Consider the following 16,755-nt stretch of genomic DNA (forward strand, 5'->3'; position numbering starts at 1 on the left):
AACCTTTGGGGGCTGCTCTTTAGTTACACAAGTATCCACTACACAAGTATCATGCCATTTTCAAACTATTGAAGCAATTTTGGCTACATCTTCCCAACCGCCTCTTTCTGTTTTCCTGTTAGAGATACTACGTGGCAAGCTCTCAGCAGATTCGGCGGTTGGCAGGAGCATCTCGCTCTCTTGTCCTTTCCCACTTTAGCGAGACTCTACTTGGGGTGTCCACTATCAGGGCATTTGGACATGAACAGCGGTTCATCCAGCAAAACAAAGAGGTGGTGAATGAGAATTTGGTCTGTTTCTACAACAATGTGATTTCGAACAGGTAAGTCATATCCACATACCCAGTTCAGGACTAGTCTCTTCTCGGATAATTTGTTCACTAACTTCTAAACAGAAAGTGTTTTTAATGATATTTCATCAAAAATATTAAAGCCTTAAATATTTCTAGTATTTAATATACATTTAAGTTAAAGTGTATCTATTTATGTCCGTATGAATAATACATGCTACTTTACGTGAAAATAAGGTCCCATGTTTTTTGAAGGTTATACAGGATGCTATTAGAATTAGTAAAGATGTGACTCTGTTGTATTTTATATTTGTAGAATGGATTTTCTTTGCAAACAATAATCTATAATATTTTGAATTTGAAGCTATACATTTCACATAGAGGAGAAAAAATAGAACATTAAATAGTTGGGCACATGTTACCTTTTAGTGACTAATTTTATCATGTAAAAAACGTGTATGTAATCAGAAAGGTAAGTGATTTTCCAATGGGATTTTAAGATAAATGCGTCATTTCAGCTGATGTTCTTTTCTTTTGATTTTTAATTCCGATTAAGTTTTAAAGCAAAGCTCTGCAAAAGTAAAGTGTATTTTTATGCAGAGAAATCCTTTACTCTATCATCACTGCAAAAATCCTGTTTGATTGAGTTCTAAGTAAGTGTGAAAAAAGAGAATGCAGCTATTGATGTTTACTTCTTCATTTTTCAGAGGAGAGTTCATACTAAGTGCACCAAAACTTTTGCATCTCAGTTCAGGAATATTTTCCATTATTACAGGTGGCTGTCTGTTAGACTTGAATTTCTTGGCAATTTAATGGTGTTCTTCGCTTCACTGCTTGCTGTGCTGGCTGGCAATTCTATAGATTCAGCAATAGTTGGTTTGTCCATATCCTGTGCCTTAAATGTAAGTAATAGTGATTTTGTGGTATATGATATGTTTATAATCCAATTAATTAAGCTCTCTTCTCCTTTTCCTGTCTGAATTATAGATTGTATTAACTAAGTAATGAGAGATAAATCTGGATTACCCTGGAGGCTCATTTCTTTCTTTTGCTACTAGCAAAAGAGCTAGCTCAGTATTTCTAAGTTAGCTCACAGAGAAAACAGGCTGATACCCAAGGCTCAGTGCTAGAGGATCCAGGAAACTCCTGTTGTTGCATCATTACCCAGAAGTTTCTTGTTCTCCTATCCTTATAGAGTTATAAAGTATAACAGGGATAGGGCCCCTCTCTACCATGGCCTGTCCATCCGGTTTGCCCCAACTAAGCAAAGAGATAATGCAAGCTCTGGGGAGAATATATGCTCTGCTTCTTCTCTGCTTGTAATTTTTTTCCTAATAAGCCCTATTTTATATGATACTGCAAAGTGCTAGTGGTATGACTGTGTACAAGTCCCCTTAGTAAAATAGAAAATGTATCAAACTGCTTAATATAATTCCATATTATTTAAAAGATAGGTCTACATGATTTGGGTACATGCCCTTAGTCCCTTATCTAAAAGCCTCAAGTCAGTTGCATTTCAGAATTCAGAACTTAGGCTTCTAGAAAGGAAATATAATACATTTAACATATATATATATATATATATATATATATATATATATATATATATATATATATACACATACACACACACACACACACAAATAAATATATCCATATGTATGTATGTATGTATATATGCAAGGCCTGGGACAGAACTCTGTAATCAAACTATTTGTTCTGCAGTGAAATGTGTGAATGCACATCCTAAGTGAGTTAAATCAACACTTAAAGGAGACCCGCATCAGTTCAGTCAGGTCGGCCATCAAATGGTTTAGCACCAAACTCAAAAAAAATCTGAATTGTGAGAGTTTTGTGACTTTCAGAACTAGATTTGAAGTTACAACCTTGGGGAACTTATATTTAGGGGTAAGTTACGTGAGAAGAAAGTAGAGTTTGGGGGAAAAAAAGGAGACAGGAGTAGTCAGAAAATTCCTTCTAATGGAAGCTGGTAAAGAATGCCAAAGGTAACATTGTGTACAGATTTCTTCCTCACTTAGGATGCACATTTCTTAAGGCATATCCCATCAATCTTGGTATTCACCATTTCTTACACCAAGTATGGTCTCCTTTAATATATGTTGAACTGTATTCATTCCATCTTCTGACAAATAACCATTGTTTATGATATTAATGAATTTGACAGACTTAAAGAAGCACATGTGTGTGTCTAAGAATAAATATGCTTACTTCTAAAGTTGTTAACTAATTCTAAGAAATAAAATATATGAAAATTCTGAAAAATGACGCTCTATAAAGTATTATTAATAGCATATAAAAGACTGATACTCATTCATTAAGCTCTTGGTTTTTCACCTACAGATTACTCAATCTCTCAATTTTTGGGTAAGGAAAGCATGTGAAATTGAAACCAATGCGGTTTCCATTGAAAGAGTTTGTGAATATGAAAATATGGATAAAGAGGTAAGCACTCCTAAATAACTAATAAATGGATGCAGAATTAAGATATTGTAATACACCTTGAATCGACATCTTAAAAATCAATTTTGAACAAAACCTGCATTTCCAAATATATGCTGTAATATTTTGCATTTCGACGAAATTAAAATTCAATCTACTGTAAAATACACCATTATTTTATATAATCACTAAAGTAGAAAAAAAGCACTGCTAATTAAATTAGGACTGTTCATAAATTATAAGATATCCCATTTCAGTATTGTTATAAAAATGAAATATGAGCATCTGTTTTTAAGAGGCACAGTGATCTGTCCCCTACCAATGTAAAGTAAAATATGCAACTATGATTATAACTTTGTAAAGATTTTACATTGAGAAAAGTGTCTTAATGCAGTCACCTCATAATTATTTACAGTCTGATTGTCCAATTTCAAAGTTAACTACGCCTTTACTGCTTATACCTTCTGTCCCATTTACTCATCGTTAGCATCTCTGGATGGGAAGGAGAAGGAGAATAAATCAGTCTGCTTTGTTCCCTTTAATTAACTATAATTTGGGAGAGAGAAGAATTAGACTATAGACAGAGTATAATGTTTGCATTATCTACATATTTTACTAATCTAGGGTACTTCTGTCTCCCAGTTCCATGAATTAACAGGGCAGATGATAAAGGTATATGTTGAATTTCTGTATCTTCTTCAATCCATTTATAAAGGTATCTAAATCTTCGTGAAACTTTCCTCTTTTGCTCCTAACTCTGAGGAAGAAGTGTTCCTCCTCCAAATAAAAACCTACAAATTTCCAGTTGTATTTTGGAAACATCTCTTCATATCTTTTCTCAGACCTTATTCCATTAACCACCTTCCCTAATTCCTAATTTCAGCACCCCAACCCCTTTACTCCTTTCAGCCTATAAATATACTAAAATATTTTCTGCATATTCCAACTCCTACCTAAACTTTGAATCTTCCTCTAGATTCTTCCCTGGGTCTTATCTTCCTTTTTCATACACATTTCACGAAAGATTAGTCTACCTTCACAATCACAATCACAGTTACCAATATTTAGTTTGTTCAGCTTATTGCCATGTAATGACTAATATAAAAATTGTATCATTTTCTATATTTTCTAAATCTTTTGCTATTAATATATTTTTTCATTTTGAAATAAGGACAATAAAATGTGTGTGTGCACACACAAGCACACACACATTTTAAAAAAAATCATCTTTATGTAACTTGATGCAAGTTGTAACAGACACCATTGCAAAAACTCTTGATGTGGAAAGAAGTAAATGTGTCCAAATGACCCCTATTTACTCCTCTATAGCCCCATTTCTCTGCTCCTCTTTACAGCAGAATTCTTGGCAATAGTTCCTGTACTTGCTCTCTCTAATTCCTCTTCTCTCATTCTTTTCTGGACCCTCTTTCACACAGGCTTTAAATCCTACCACTTCACTGAGCCTGCCCTAGTCAAGATCACCAATGGAAGCCTCTCAGTCTTCACTTTACCTGGCCTATCATTTGACACTTGTGATCACTCCCTCTCATGAAAACACTTCACCTCACTGGTGGGGCACCACAGTCTTCTGTGTGTTCTTCTACCTCCTGCTATTCCTCCAGTGTTCCAGAGCCAGGCCTCAGTCTCAGGTCCTCAGCCTATGTAGTTAGTCTCCTTTACCTGGAAAGGGTTTCCTCTGATATCCACATGATTTGTTTCCTGATCATGTCCAGTTAAGCCTTTTCTAACCACCCTGCTTAAAATTACACCAACCCGGCCTATTTCCTGACTTCCAAAGCTTTATCATCAACTGACATTCTGCATAGGCTATATGGTGCTTTTTGTCTCTCCTCACCAGCATGCATGCTCCGTAAGGGCAAGAATTATTTGTTTTTCTCACTGCTAAATCACCAACAACCAAAGCATTAACTGGCACAGTAAACACTCAGTATTTGGGAAATGAATAAATGACAAACTGTCCTCCTCTCAGCTAAAATTTCAGGTTACCTTCAGCTCCTTTATAAGGTTTTAGATTTTTCTTAATAACTTAATAGAAGATGAGAGGCCTCTTTATGTGTAAAAATTTATTTCTAAGATTTTGGTATTTTTTTAAAAGTGTTTTCAGAAAATCATAATGTTTACAAACATCTTTCATCATTTGTGTTTTATCACTTTTGTTTATATGCATGAGAATTATTTTTATTGGGGGTAGATATTTTCATTGTAATTATAGTTTAAAAAATATTTCTTTGTTTTAAGGCACCCTGGATAATGTCTAAAAGGCCTCCATCACAATGGCCCAATAAAGGGATAGTGGAATTTGTTAATTATCAGGCTCGATACCGAGATGATCTTGGTTTAGCATTACAAGATATCACTTTCCAGACTCATGGGGAAGAGAAGGTACCATATATATTTCATAAGTTTCACTTTACCTTTCATCTGAATATATTTATTGTTAAGGCCAAAGTATACTGTGATATTGAATATAAGATGGTCATTTGTTCAAATTTCATATAAAAGTAATAAAGACATGTGGTTGGTTTGTACAGAATAAGATTTTCCTCTATCAACAAAAATATATATTTTAAGCTGTTCATAATCTATTGTGAAACATGATTTTACTATTTTTTAGCTTTATTGAGGTAAAATTAACAAATAAAAATTGTATTTTTTAGGGTGTACAGTGTGATATACATATATTGTGAAATGATTATCATAACCTTAAGAACACTTAAGATCTACTCTCTTAGAAAATTTCAGTATTATTAATTATAGTCACCGTGCTGTGCATTAGATACCTAGAATTTATTTGCCTTATAACTGAAAGTTTGTACCCTTTGACCAACATCTTCCCATTTTCCCCACCCTTCAATCCCTGGTAACCTTTTGTTTGATGTTTTGACGTTTTTAGATTCCACATTTAAGTGATATCATACAATATTTTTCTCTGTCTGGCTTCTTTTACTTAGCATAATGTCCTCGAGGTTCACCATGTTACCACAAATCGCAGGATTTTCTTCATTTTTATGGCAGAATTATATATATATGTTTATATACATATATGTTTTTTTCTTTTTCTTTATCCATTCATGTATGGCATACACTTAGGTTGGTTCCATATCTTGGCTACTGTGAATAATGTTGCAATGAACTTGGGAGTGCAGATTCCCCTTCATCATACTAATTTCATTTCCTTTGGCTATATACCCAGTATTAGTATACTTTATTTTTACATCCTCTAGTAAGTGAAGTACAACAATAAGACAGTAAGACAATATATAGTTACCTATACAGTAAATACATCAGAGAGAATATTTGTATAGTCAGTGACATCATGTTTTCCAAGACCATTAGTGAAATGGGAAAATGCTTGAGATGTAAGTTAGTTGATAAAAACAATATACGAAACTATTGATAGTATATCATTTTTGTGTTTTAAACAAGCAAACATATACACATTAGCAAAAATCCTAGAACAGTTACAAAGCATAAACACTGATTCTCTCTAGGTGAGGGGATTTTAGATGATTTTTGCTTCTATATTTTTCCCACATTTTTCAAAATGTTTTATGAAAACATATTATTATCCTGACTAATCAGATTGATATTTTACAAATCAGTAAAAGTAAAAAAAAACATTTTAATTAACAGCAATGTTCCAGTTTCCCTTTTTCAGAAACCTGCCTTTGGTATATCCAAACACCTCCTTTTCTAACCCTCTAAACCAGGTCCACTGCAGTGACATCAAGGACAAAAATATTTTTTGGAACAAATGAAATCATTGTGGAATTTTAATTACTCTAATGAATTCAACATACTCCTGGTTTTTCTGATGTATAATAGCATGTCAGATTTAAGATTTAAGATCTTTAATTAGGGCAAAGCAGCCACCATAATCTTCTCTCTGCCCAATGTTCTACTAACATCAAGACACAAATCAGCACCCAAAAGAGGTTGCTTTAGTTCTCACGGCCAAAGGAACACACGCAATCACTGGATGTTTATGACAAGCTGATTATTTTGTCCAGGAGTCCAGAATACTCAGACATTATCTGTGACCACCCTTAGTGGTTTTGATGCAGTAGTTATTTTGATACACCAAGGAAATTTGCAGGCATTCCTTTAGATTTTTTAGCCTATCTAAGCAAAGGGTTCCAGTCCCCTGTTTGTTTGTTTCAGGGGAGGGATGGTAGGGAAGCCTCGTTTTGAAAGTCTCAGGAAAACAACCCCATTACCAGTCTCTCTTTAAGCCACACCCTTAATGGCTAGTTTAGGGATGGTTCAGGGGTGATCTACTCCTCCTGGGACTGCTAATGTGCTCTAGTTAGGTGGTAAGTAAATTACTCAAAACTGGAGGAAAGGGACTTCCCTGGTGGCGCAGTGGTTAGGAATCCGCCTGCCAATGCAGGGGACACGGATTTGAGCCCTGGTCCGAAAAGATCCCACGTGCCGCAGAGCAACAAAGCTCGTGTGCCACAACTACTGAGCCTGCACTTTAGAGCTTGCAAGCCACAGCTACTGAGCCCGCGTGCCACAGCTACTGAAGCCCATGCGCCTAGAGCACATGCTCTGCAACAAGAGAAGCCACCGCAGTGAGAAGCCCGCGCACCGCAAGGAAGAGTAGCCCCCGCTCGCCGCAACTAGAGAAAGCCTGCGCGCAGCAACGAAGATGCAATGCAGCCAATAAATAAATAAATAAATAAAATTTTAAAAAAACAAAACTGGAGGAAGCACACATATTAGCCCAGGCCTTTCCAGTGAGTAAGGAGTGTCTGGATAAAGACTCATCCTTGCAAGTCACGTTAAGTCTTCCACGACAGTCAATGTTATTCTGGTTGGCAAAATTAGATTCTACTGACCCGACATGTAATGTATTTGTTGTCAGTACCAAGATCCCCTTCCCTTTCAAAAAGTACAATGTAAACTGTTTATGATAATTTCATTATAGATTGGAATTGTGGGACGAACTGGAGCAGGCAAATCAACACTATCAAATTGCCTGTTTAGAATTGTAGAAAGATCAGGAGGCAAAATTATTATTGATGGAATTGACATATCTACAATTGGGCTTCATGACCTTCGTGGCAAACTTAATATTATTCCACAGGTAAAGACTGTTTTGTCGTTAGTCTTTCTTAACTCCCTCTAGGGAAACTTCATCTTTTGTTCTATTTTATTTTGCTTTATTTTTTTTTATAAATACATTCCTTTCAAGCGTACACATTTATTTTGAGGAGCCAAATTATTTTAAATGTATTACAAAAAATAACTATGTAATTAAATCCTATTAAACACTCTAAATCTGAAGTGTTCTCCCTACGTGCATTTATCTATTTGAAAAACTGGTATGTTGCTTTGCAATTTTCCTTCGTAATAGTAAATACAAATAAAATTCAAATGTAGAAATCAGGCTGAAACGCATTGGTATTTTTTGGGAGAAAAAAACAATTACTTGTTTTTTTTTTTTTTTGCTTAGTTGGTAATTTGAATGTAGGATTTTGATTCTTTTGACATGAGGTTTAGAAATATTGAAAAAATGAAAAGAACAATAATGCAGCTAGATCTTTTTTTCAGGTCCTTTGATCTCTCCATCTGTGGCATCAAAGGAACTTGATCATTAACAAGTATGCAAATTGGCTCAATAATATGCCTCTGCAGTCAAAGATGACTTTATTCAGTTGTGTTTGAGAGATTTAAGCTGAGCATTTGTGAAATATCTTTATATTATTCTTTAAAAATATCTTAAAATTCTATCATCTCTTTGTCATAGTGTTTAAACACATACTTACATTCATGAATTTACTTCAGAACAAATTTGAGTAAAATCTGAAACTCTGACAGGGATAAAATTGGAGAAAAGAAACAGTCATTCCTCTCTTATAAATCAAAACAGGTGTAGTAAAATACAGTTTCACTAGACATGTCAGTGTATTGGAAAGAGCGTGGACTTGTTGTCTTTGAATTCTACTTGAGCACTTCCCTTCTGTGTGTCCTTGGACGAGAGCATTTTAAAACCTCCAGTTCACTATCTGTCAAATGAGGATATTTACTTCTATCTTTCTGGGTTGGTGGGCTGATAGATAATATTATATACATAGTATAGATTACATTTATTCAGTTCTTTTCTGTATTATATTATAGCCCTGACTAAAGGGCAGCCACCATCATCATTATTATCGTGGTTGTGATCGACATTATTAATAAGAGGATGAGAAAGAATCAGAAAGCTTATAATGATTTAATCTAATTTGCAACTTATTCTGATCGTCTTCTGCTTTGGGGTTCAATATAAAATGAATTTGATAACTATTTAGTTTTCCTCATTTTGTTTTCTCCTTATTTAATGTACGCATGCCTCGTGTGACAGTAAGATTACTGGTGACCGTTTTATTCTCTAGGACCCTGTTTTATTTTCTGGAACCCTTCAAATGAACCTGGACCCCCTAGACAAGTATTCTGATGGCGAGCTATGGGAGGTGCTGGAACTATGTCACTTGAAAGGGTTTGTGCAGTCCCTTCCCAAGAAGCTGTTGCATGAAATTTCAGAGGGTGGTGAAAACCTCAGGTGAGCTGCTAAGAACAGAGCTTGTCCAGGTTATTCATTCAGGGCTTTTTAGAAATAAGTTGGCCTCAGAAGGAAGTCACTCCTGAGCTACCACGGATTTTGTCTGGCCTGTTCAAAGCACACCATTGCTGATTTCTTCTAGGGAAGACAGACAAGGAATAAATAAAATGATAGCCACTGGCTGGGAAACTGCTGGTGGAGGGAAACAAAGGGGAAAAAGAGGAACGATGCAGTATGAAAAGTCACTATTTAATTGAATCTTCTTTTGCAAAGACTCCTACTCTAATAGCTTTCTTCCTAAAAAAAGTGTTGTAAGGGCTACTTTGATGTTTGACGTCTTAGAATAGTCCCTTTATGTGATCAGAGACCTAAGGGAAATCAGTTAGACTCTCTCTGCACTGGAGAGACACAGCCTGTATGACTCAGCCTCTTCTTTGTTTACTCTCCCCTCCCTCTCTCTGTTTCTGCCACCTTGGCCTCCTTGGTTCCTTGCTGTTTCATGAAGATGCCAGGCCAGTTCCTGCTTGCCTCAGGAATTTTACATCTGCCAATCACTTTGCCAGGAACAAGTTCCCATTGGAAATCTTCAGGACCCACTTTCCACTTCCTTCAGGCCTTGAATTTAAAGGCATCTTCTCAGTGAGGATTATTTTGGCATGCCCATCTAAAATGCCCACCCCGTACCCACATTTTACACCCTCCCTTTCTGTACGTTCGAATTCTTCTCATTACTATGCATTTTGCTCATTTATCTTTATTTTCTGTCTCCCCATGTAAACACACAGACAGAGCCTTTTGTCTGTTTAATTCATTGTTCTATTTGCAGAACTTGGACCAGAGTCTGGCATATAGTAATCACTCAGCGAATATTTCTTAAAGAAAAGAATGAATGAATGTGTGGGTTAGGAAGAGAATAACAGTATAATTAGAATTTTAGAACAGGAAGTGTGTGACCATAAAAATCCATTGTGGAAATCATTTTACTATTTTTTATAACAGTGTTGGACAGAGACAGCTTGTCTGTCTTGCTCGCGCTTTGCTGAGAAAAACAAAAATTCTCATCTTGGATGAGGCAACAGCTTCCATCGATTTTGAGACTGATAACTTGGTGCAGACCACAATCAGGAAGGAGTTTTCTGATTGTACCATCCTGATGATTGCTCACAGACTGCATTCTATCATTGATTCAGACAGGTACGCTTTATTTGTTTTCAGAAATAAAACAGTTTCTACAGAGATACCTACTGAACATATGAAACACATTAATTACTTGACACTAATAAAGGATTTTATCTGTGCTGAGAGATACAAAATGTCCCCTACTAGTATGGAAGATATTCTCCAAAATCATTAGAGGAATTTGTTAATGCTCAAAGAATATTAGAAAACTTGATATATTTCCTGAGTTAAATAGTACATTTATTTTGTACTGACATAACTCATACAGTAATTTAAACTTTACGGTAGCAAGAACAAGAAGGGTGAACTGAAACACTGATTATAGGTTACCTGACTGGATTCTTTTCACGTTGCAGGGTGCTTGTTCTAGACTCTGGAAGGATCACACAATTTGAAACACCACAGAATTTGATACACCAGAAAGGACTTTTCTTTGACATGCTAACAGAAGCAGGAATAACACAAGACTCAGGGACAAAAAGTAAATACTTTTAGTTGTATATGGATTATACCAAATTTAAAAAAAATAGTATTTGGAGAAATAAAGACAGGGGAGAAATGCAAAAAAAGCAGGCCCCTAGCTACATGTTAACACAAACAGAGATAAGCACCACAGCTCTAACCATAATGGGCTGTACCCAACCTTCTTTCTTCCATTCATTCCCTCCAGGATATCTGCCTTTTCCTCATTGCCCGAAGTGCTAAATGCCATTTATCCCTTAAGTCTCTGACTTTTGTTCAGGAGTCAACTTCTGCACAAAGCGTCTCTTGATTTTTTCCCTTCGCTCCCCCGTCTGATCCACATGCCTTTTTTCTGTCCTCTGTGTAACCCTATGTGCATACCTTTGTCATGGCAGGGACCATACTCTATTTAAATTCTTTTAGTCTGCCTCTCCTTAAAGCTACTCGAAGGCAAGTGCCCAGTTTACCGTTTTCGTGTGTTAGGTTCCTAGCGTGGTGCCTTTCAGATTGTTGATACTCCACAAACATTTGTAGAATGAATGATTAGGCATTTTAGCGTAATATTATACAGGCACCTATACACATAATGAATAAATGTTGAGTTATTTTACAGCATATAAAATTATAGAGGAATCACAGAAAAACATATTGAGTTATTCAGCTGCTTTTTGGAGAGTAATTATATGTTCACTGAATTTTATAAAATAAAATTTTGCTTTATTTAAAAATAATATTTTTACTATTTACTTTGAGTAAAAACCCTATATTTTCTATGGAACGTCATTTTTTGGCTTGATTAACCTCCGTGAGTTATATATCAGATGGTATACATTCACAAGTAATTGTTGATTTGTAGTACTAATTATATTTTGAAGGGCTTTTTCATTTGGTGGTTTTATGTAATAGAAGCAATCTTATTTCTCTGAATTGCCATTCAAATTTGAAGTTTTCAAACTTCAATGGTATTTTCCTTTCAAGATGATTTTAATAAAATATTTTAACATGTTAAGACTAATCAGCCATTTCTTTTATCCTCTTTTTCTCCTTCCTATGCAACAACTTTGTACAACCTTGCATCACCTAAGGGTATTTATGAAAAGTTACCATAAACTATAAAACCCTAGATTATCTAAAGCTTCATTACTTAAAATGTAAGCTACTGAAAGTGTTGTCCTGTCTTTACAATTCCTGTAGTACCTACCACTATGTTTTGTGCTCAGTAGGCATTGAATAAATATCTATTGAGGGCTTCCCTGGTGGTGCAGTGGTTGAGAGTCCGCCTGCCGATGCAGGGCACACGGGTTCGTGCCCCGGTGCGGGAAGATCCCACGTGCAGCAGAGCGGCTAGGCCCGTGAGCCACGGCCGCTCAGCCTGCGCGCCCGGAGCCTGTGCTCCACAACGGGAGAGGCCACAACAGTGAGAGGCCTGTGTACCTCAAAAAAAAAAAAAAAAAAATTATTGAAGTCCATTAAGAAAAGGAACTGGATATTTCATTAATATCAGCTAAAATTTATGTTTTGGCCTCTTTACACATGTAGTAAATCAGTGACACTGCATAATTTAGAAATCTGATGGGAAATCAACAGTCACCTGGATAAATTGTGGTATCTTCATACAGTGGAATTCTATACAGCTATGAGAATGAATGAACAAATGCTACAGGCAACAACACCGATGAATCTCACAAACATAATGTGGGGTGAAAGAAAACACAGGGGACTTCCCTGGTGGCACAGTGGATAAGACTCCATGCTCCCAATGCCAGGGGCCCGGGTTCAGTTCCTGGTCAGAGAAATGGATCCCACACGCATGCCGCAACTAAGAGTTCACGTGCCACAGCTAGGGAGCTGTGTGCTGCAGCTAAGGAGACCACGAGCTGCAGCAAAGAGCCTGCCTGACACAACTAAGACCCCACACAACCAAATAAATGAAATTTTTAAAAAAACTATTATAAAGAGAAGTCAACCACAAAAGCATATTCTTACATGATTCCATGATTCTATTGATACAAAAGGGTTTTTTTCTTTAAAAAAGAGGAGAAACTATATTCCTAGAAGTTGGGATACTGGCTACTCTTGGTGGTGATGGGTAATGATTGAAAGGGTGAACAAGGTGGGCTTCTGGGAAATGATTATGTTCTGTTTCTTGATCTGGGTCTGAGTATTAGTTCAATTTGTAAAAATCATCAATCTGTATACTTATGATTTGTGAAAATATAGATAGATAGTTATAGCTATATATATATAGATATATATATACATAGATACCTCATGTATAATATAGTTAAATAAAGAGTAAAAAGAAAGAAAAAATAAAATAAGTTAGTCATTTAAAATGACTAAGCCAAAATTACTCAATATAATATTATTGTGTTTAAAAAAATCAGTATTTCATTCTCATTTTTATTATGTAAACCAAGTTTGTTCAATCACTGAAGTGCTCTTTGAAACAAAGTGCAGGATACTTAAAATGACTGGATTATAGAGAAGTAGTAAATTTAAAAAATCTTTTAATTTAATGATTTATTTATTTCAAAATTTTAACTTCAAAATATATTAAGAAAATAATTATTATCATTTGGATATGCAGAAATATTTACCTTAGCTGATAGAAGGAAAATCCTAAGAAGCATTAGGTTGAATTCTTTTGGGATGAGAATATTTACTGAAAGCTCACTATATGCCAAGTAATGTGCAAGGCACTGGAATAATTTATTACTTTCAATTCTCAATAAAGAATATAAGAAAGTTATTACCGCCCGCCCTACTTTACCAAATATGATAAGATACCAAGAGGATCTTGGCCAATAAAATGTAGAATCCAGGCCCACATGACTACAAAACTGATGACGATGCTCTTTTCAGTTCTCTAATAAGATGTCTCACTCCTAGAAGAGCCACTTAAAGAGTCCATAGTTCAAGAATGGGGAGGAGAAGAATTTTAAACCAATAGCTGTGTAGACAAATGGAATTAAACCTTGGGGGTAGGGTGCTTCTTCAAATAAAGTATTAGTTTGAGCCATATGAAATAGTCATTTTGTAGGTAAAAAAATAGTTGAATAAGGGCAATTTCATATACTTTTAAATATAGCTTTAATATCAAAGTTAGTGTTAAGAAGATGTAATGCAGTATTTTAATACATGTGCAAATAATAAATAGATCTAACTGATCTAGAGGGCTTTTATTCTAGGAAAAAATCAAGAAAATTAAAATAAGAAAATATTATAGTAGTTAAAAGAGTTCAGGATCTAGTGACAAAGTGCTTATGCTAAATCTCAACTCCACCACTTTCTAATTGTGTAAACTTGGGCAAATTAACTTATTTCTCTGGACTTATTTGGGTGTAAGAATTTTATCTACCTCCTAAGGGTTTGGGTTTTTTTTTTTTTTTTTTGAAAATTAAATGAGATAACACAACATTTAGGACAGATAAAACACTTTCTGGAATATAGAAAACATTCAGTAACGTGTTAGAAATCACTTCAGTACTAACATTAGTATCTCCTTGTAGTTGCAGTTTTGTGTTTACAAACAAAATCACATCATAGGACATAGTATTAAGTAAACAAAAAGGGAAAAACTGAGCCAATGTTTATGAAAGGCTATTCTATACACAGCAACTTGGGGATAATTGGAGATTAAACTAAGACACTGTCCTCAGTGGTGTGCAATGTGATTGTGCAATGTGATTCTAGTTCCTTCCAGTTCTCCTAGTTCCCACTTTTCTAGCTGTCATTTTCCAAGCAAGTAGACCATCTGTGGAATACAGAAATCAGTCTTCTGGCTACATTTTGAGCCACATTTCTCTAAATCTTTTTATGAAAATGAAGACTATTTTGGTAGTTTGTATGGTGGCTTCTATTGGGTTAATGGGGCCAAGGTAATGGGTGTGAACCCAGTAAAGGCTGACTGGCTTCTTTTGATGACTGCTGACTAGGTAACCAGGTTATTTACAGATAGACCAGATTTTGCACATGCTCAATAGTTATCACAGTTGATCAAAGATAGCAACATTTTATTCTCTTGAGGGCAGCACAAAGAGAAAAATAAAAATGAATAGGCATATGAGTAAAGTGTAAAAATATATCATAAACTGAAAAATATTTGTGATAGTTGTGAAAAATATTTGTGAAAAATTTGAAAAATATTTTTCCAACACACTTACAAGGAAAATGATACATGTGCATTTTTGTGTGTCAAGGGAAGAGATACAAGATTGATTTTTGAGTTCATGTTTATAAAACTCAGCTTATCATTAATATACTTGTGAATGATTATTGGTTTACTGCTATTTTTCAACTCTTGATGGACAGAAAATGTAATGTGGTTATCAGAGAATCAGACTAAATGAATGATTTAGAATATGTGACAGTGGAGTACCACAGGAACTAGGCATAAATGTTAATCCAGTTTAGTCAACACTAATTCTGTCTGAACATCTGCTTCTGGCTTTCTCTTCTGAGCATTTGTGCAACAATTTCCAGGTATTACAGAACAGCCTCTGCTTTCCCTGTATTGCTATAGCTATGACTTTACAGAGGTAATAGACAAGAATTAATGTTGGCCATGATGCATAAGATCTTGAAAACTGTTGTTTCAATGTATTTTCTTCCACTTTTTCGTTGAATCAGTTCCTTTTTATTCCATCTTGGCCAGAAGCAGACGTCCAACAAATGGCAATTTGATCAAATGTTTAACCACAAAGTAAGGGTCAAAAGTTTAAAAACACAAGGAAGGAAAGAAGGAAAACAAAGAAAGAAGTGTAAACAACTAAGGGGCTTGTTTTTCTTAGGTAGAAAGAAGTCCCAAGGTAGAAAGGACAAAGCTGGCTGGAGCAGTTCCATAACACCACTGGCCGCTTCTACCTTTGGCTCAACTATCCATTACATGTCCATTGATTGGTAGTTGCAAACCCATTGCTTTATCTCCAGCATCATGTCTGCATTTCAAGAAGGTAGAGCAGAATTATGTCACATACCCATCCCTAGCTGCAAAATAATTTTTAAAGTAGTGAATGTCACGACTCCAAAAAAAACTGGGTTCTGAAAGTAAGAATGAATAGAAAAGATATCACAGTAGCATTTAGCAAGGTCTGCCACCACTACTTTTTGTCGCAAAGTATTTTTCGACTATGAAAAAATATTCTTAATTTAGTTACTTGGGAGACAAAGGAAGGGTAATGGTTACAACTAATAAGATCCAATTTCCAGTTTCCAATACTATATAGGCTATGTTAAGCAATTTAAGGTGGTTGGATGAACTCTTAACAGAATTGTGTGTTTGTATTTATGTATTTACGTTGTGTATGTGTAGATATATATATACAAACACACACACATATATATAGCTATAAAGTTGTGTCATGCCATTTAAGACATTTCAGGAGGTCTTTTAGGTAAGCCAAAAAATAGTTAATTCAATGAGGTGTAAGACAGACTGTATTTGTTAGTTTTTTAACATCCAAAAAACTTAAGGTGAGGCAAGCTATTAATTCTTCCCAAAACTAAATAAATGCTTTACCACAGCAAATTTATTTTCTCATATTTCTGCAGAATTCTGCAGAAGTTTTTGACTCATAGTTTCAGGGTCTTGAGGATATTAGGGAAAATAACCTATTTTCTTGTGGCATTTTTAAATAATCCCTCATAAAATAAGCAAGTCACTGAACTTTGTTCATTCTCCTATCATCTCCATTCATAATACTTAGAACTTACTTGCCAGGCACTCACAAAACCCCAATGAATTAGGTACTATTATCTTCATTTCGTATCTAAAAAAATCTGTAAATTCAAATTT

General features: G+C 35.2%; 1 protein-coding gene across 10 annotated transcripts in view; it reads left to right on the forward strand.

Moving 5' to 3' along the window:
• LOC131757806 (ATP-binding cassette sub-family C member 2-like) overlaps window positions 1–11,972 on the forward strand; it is a 78,258-nt gene extending 66,286 nt beyond the window's left edge. For 4 of the 10 annotated variants that reach the window (XM_059065633.2, XM_067034919.1, XM_067034922.1 and 1 more), the window contains 8 exons: window positions 123–322; window positions 1,065–1,191; window positions 2,651–2,752; window positions 5,009–5,152; window positions 7,701–7,859; window positions 9,151–9,317; window positions 10,317–10,511; window positions 10,853–11,681. In XM_059065633.2, the coding sequence (XP_058921616.1) occupies window positions 123–322; window positions 1,065–1,191; window positions 2,651–2,752; window positions 5,009–5,152; window positions 7,701–7,859; window positions 9,151–9,317; window positions 10,317–10,511; window positions 10,853–10,991 (1,233 nt within the window). In that variant the 3' untranslated portion in view covers window positions 10,992–11,681. Of the gene's footprint in view, window positions 1–122; window positions 323–1,064; window positions 1,192–2,650; window positions 2,753–5,008; window positions 5,153–7,700; window positions 7,860–9,150; window positions 9,318–10,316; window positions 10,672–10,852 lie in introns of those variants that run through there. The other 6 variants (XM_067034923.1, XM_067034918.1, XM_067034921.1 and 3 more) reach the window with 5 other exon arrangements.
• The last annotated feature ends 4,783 nt before the right edge of the window (window positions 11,973–16,755 follow it).

This window comes from Kogia breviceps, chromosome 5, assembly GCF_026419965.1.
Source record: "Kogia breviceps isolate mKogBre1 chromosome 5, mKogBre1 haplotype 1, whole genome shotgun sequence".
NCBI lineage: Eukaryota > Metazoa > Chordata > Mammalia > Artiodactyla > Physeteridae > Kogia > Kogia breviceps.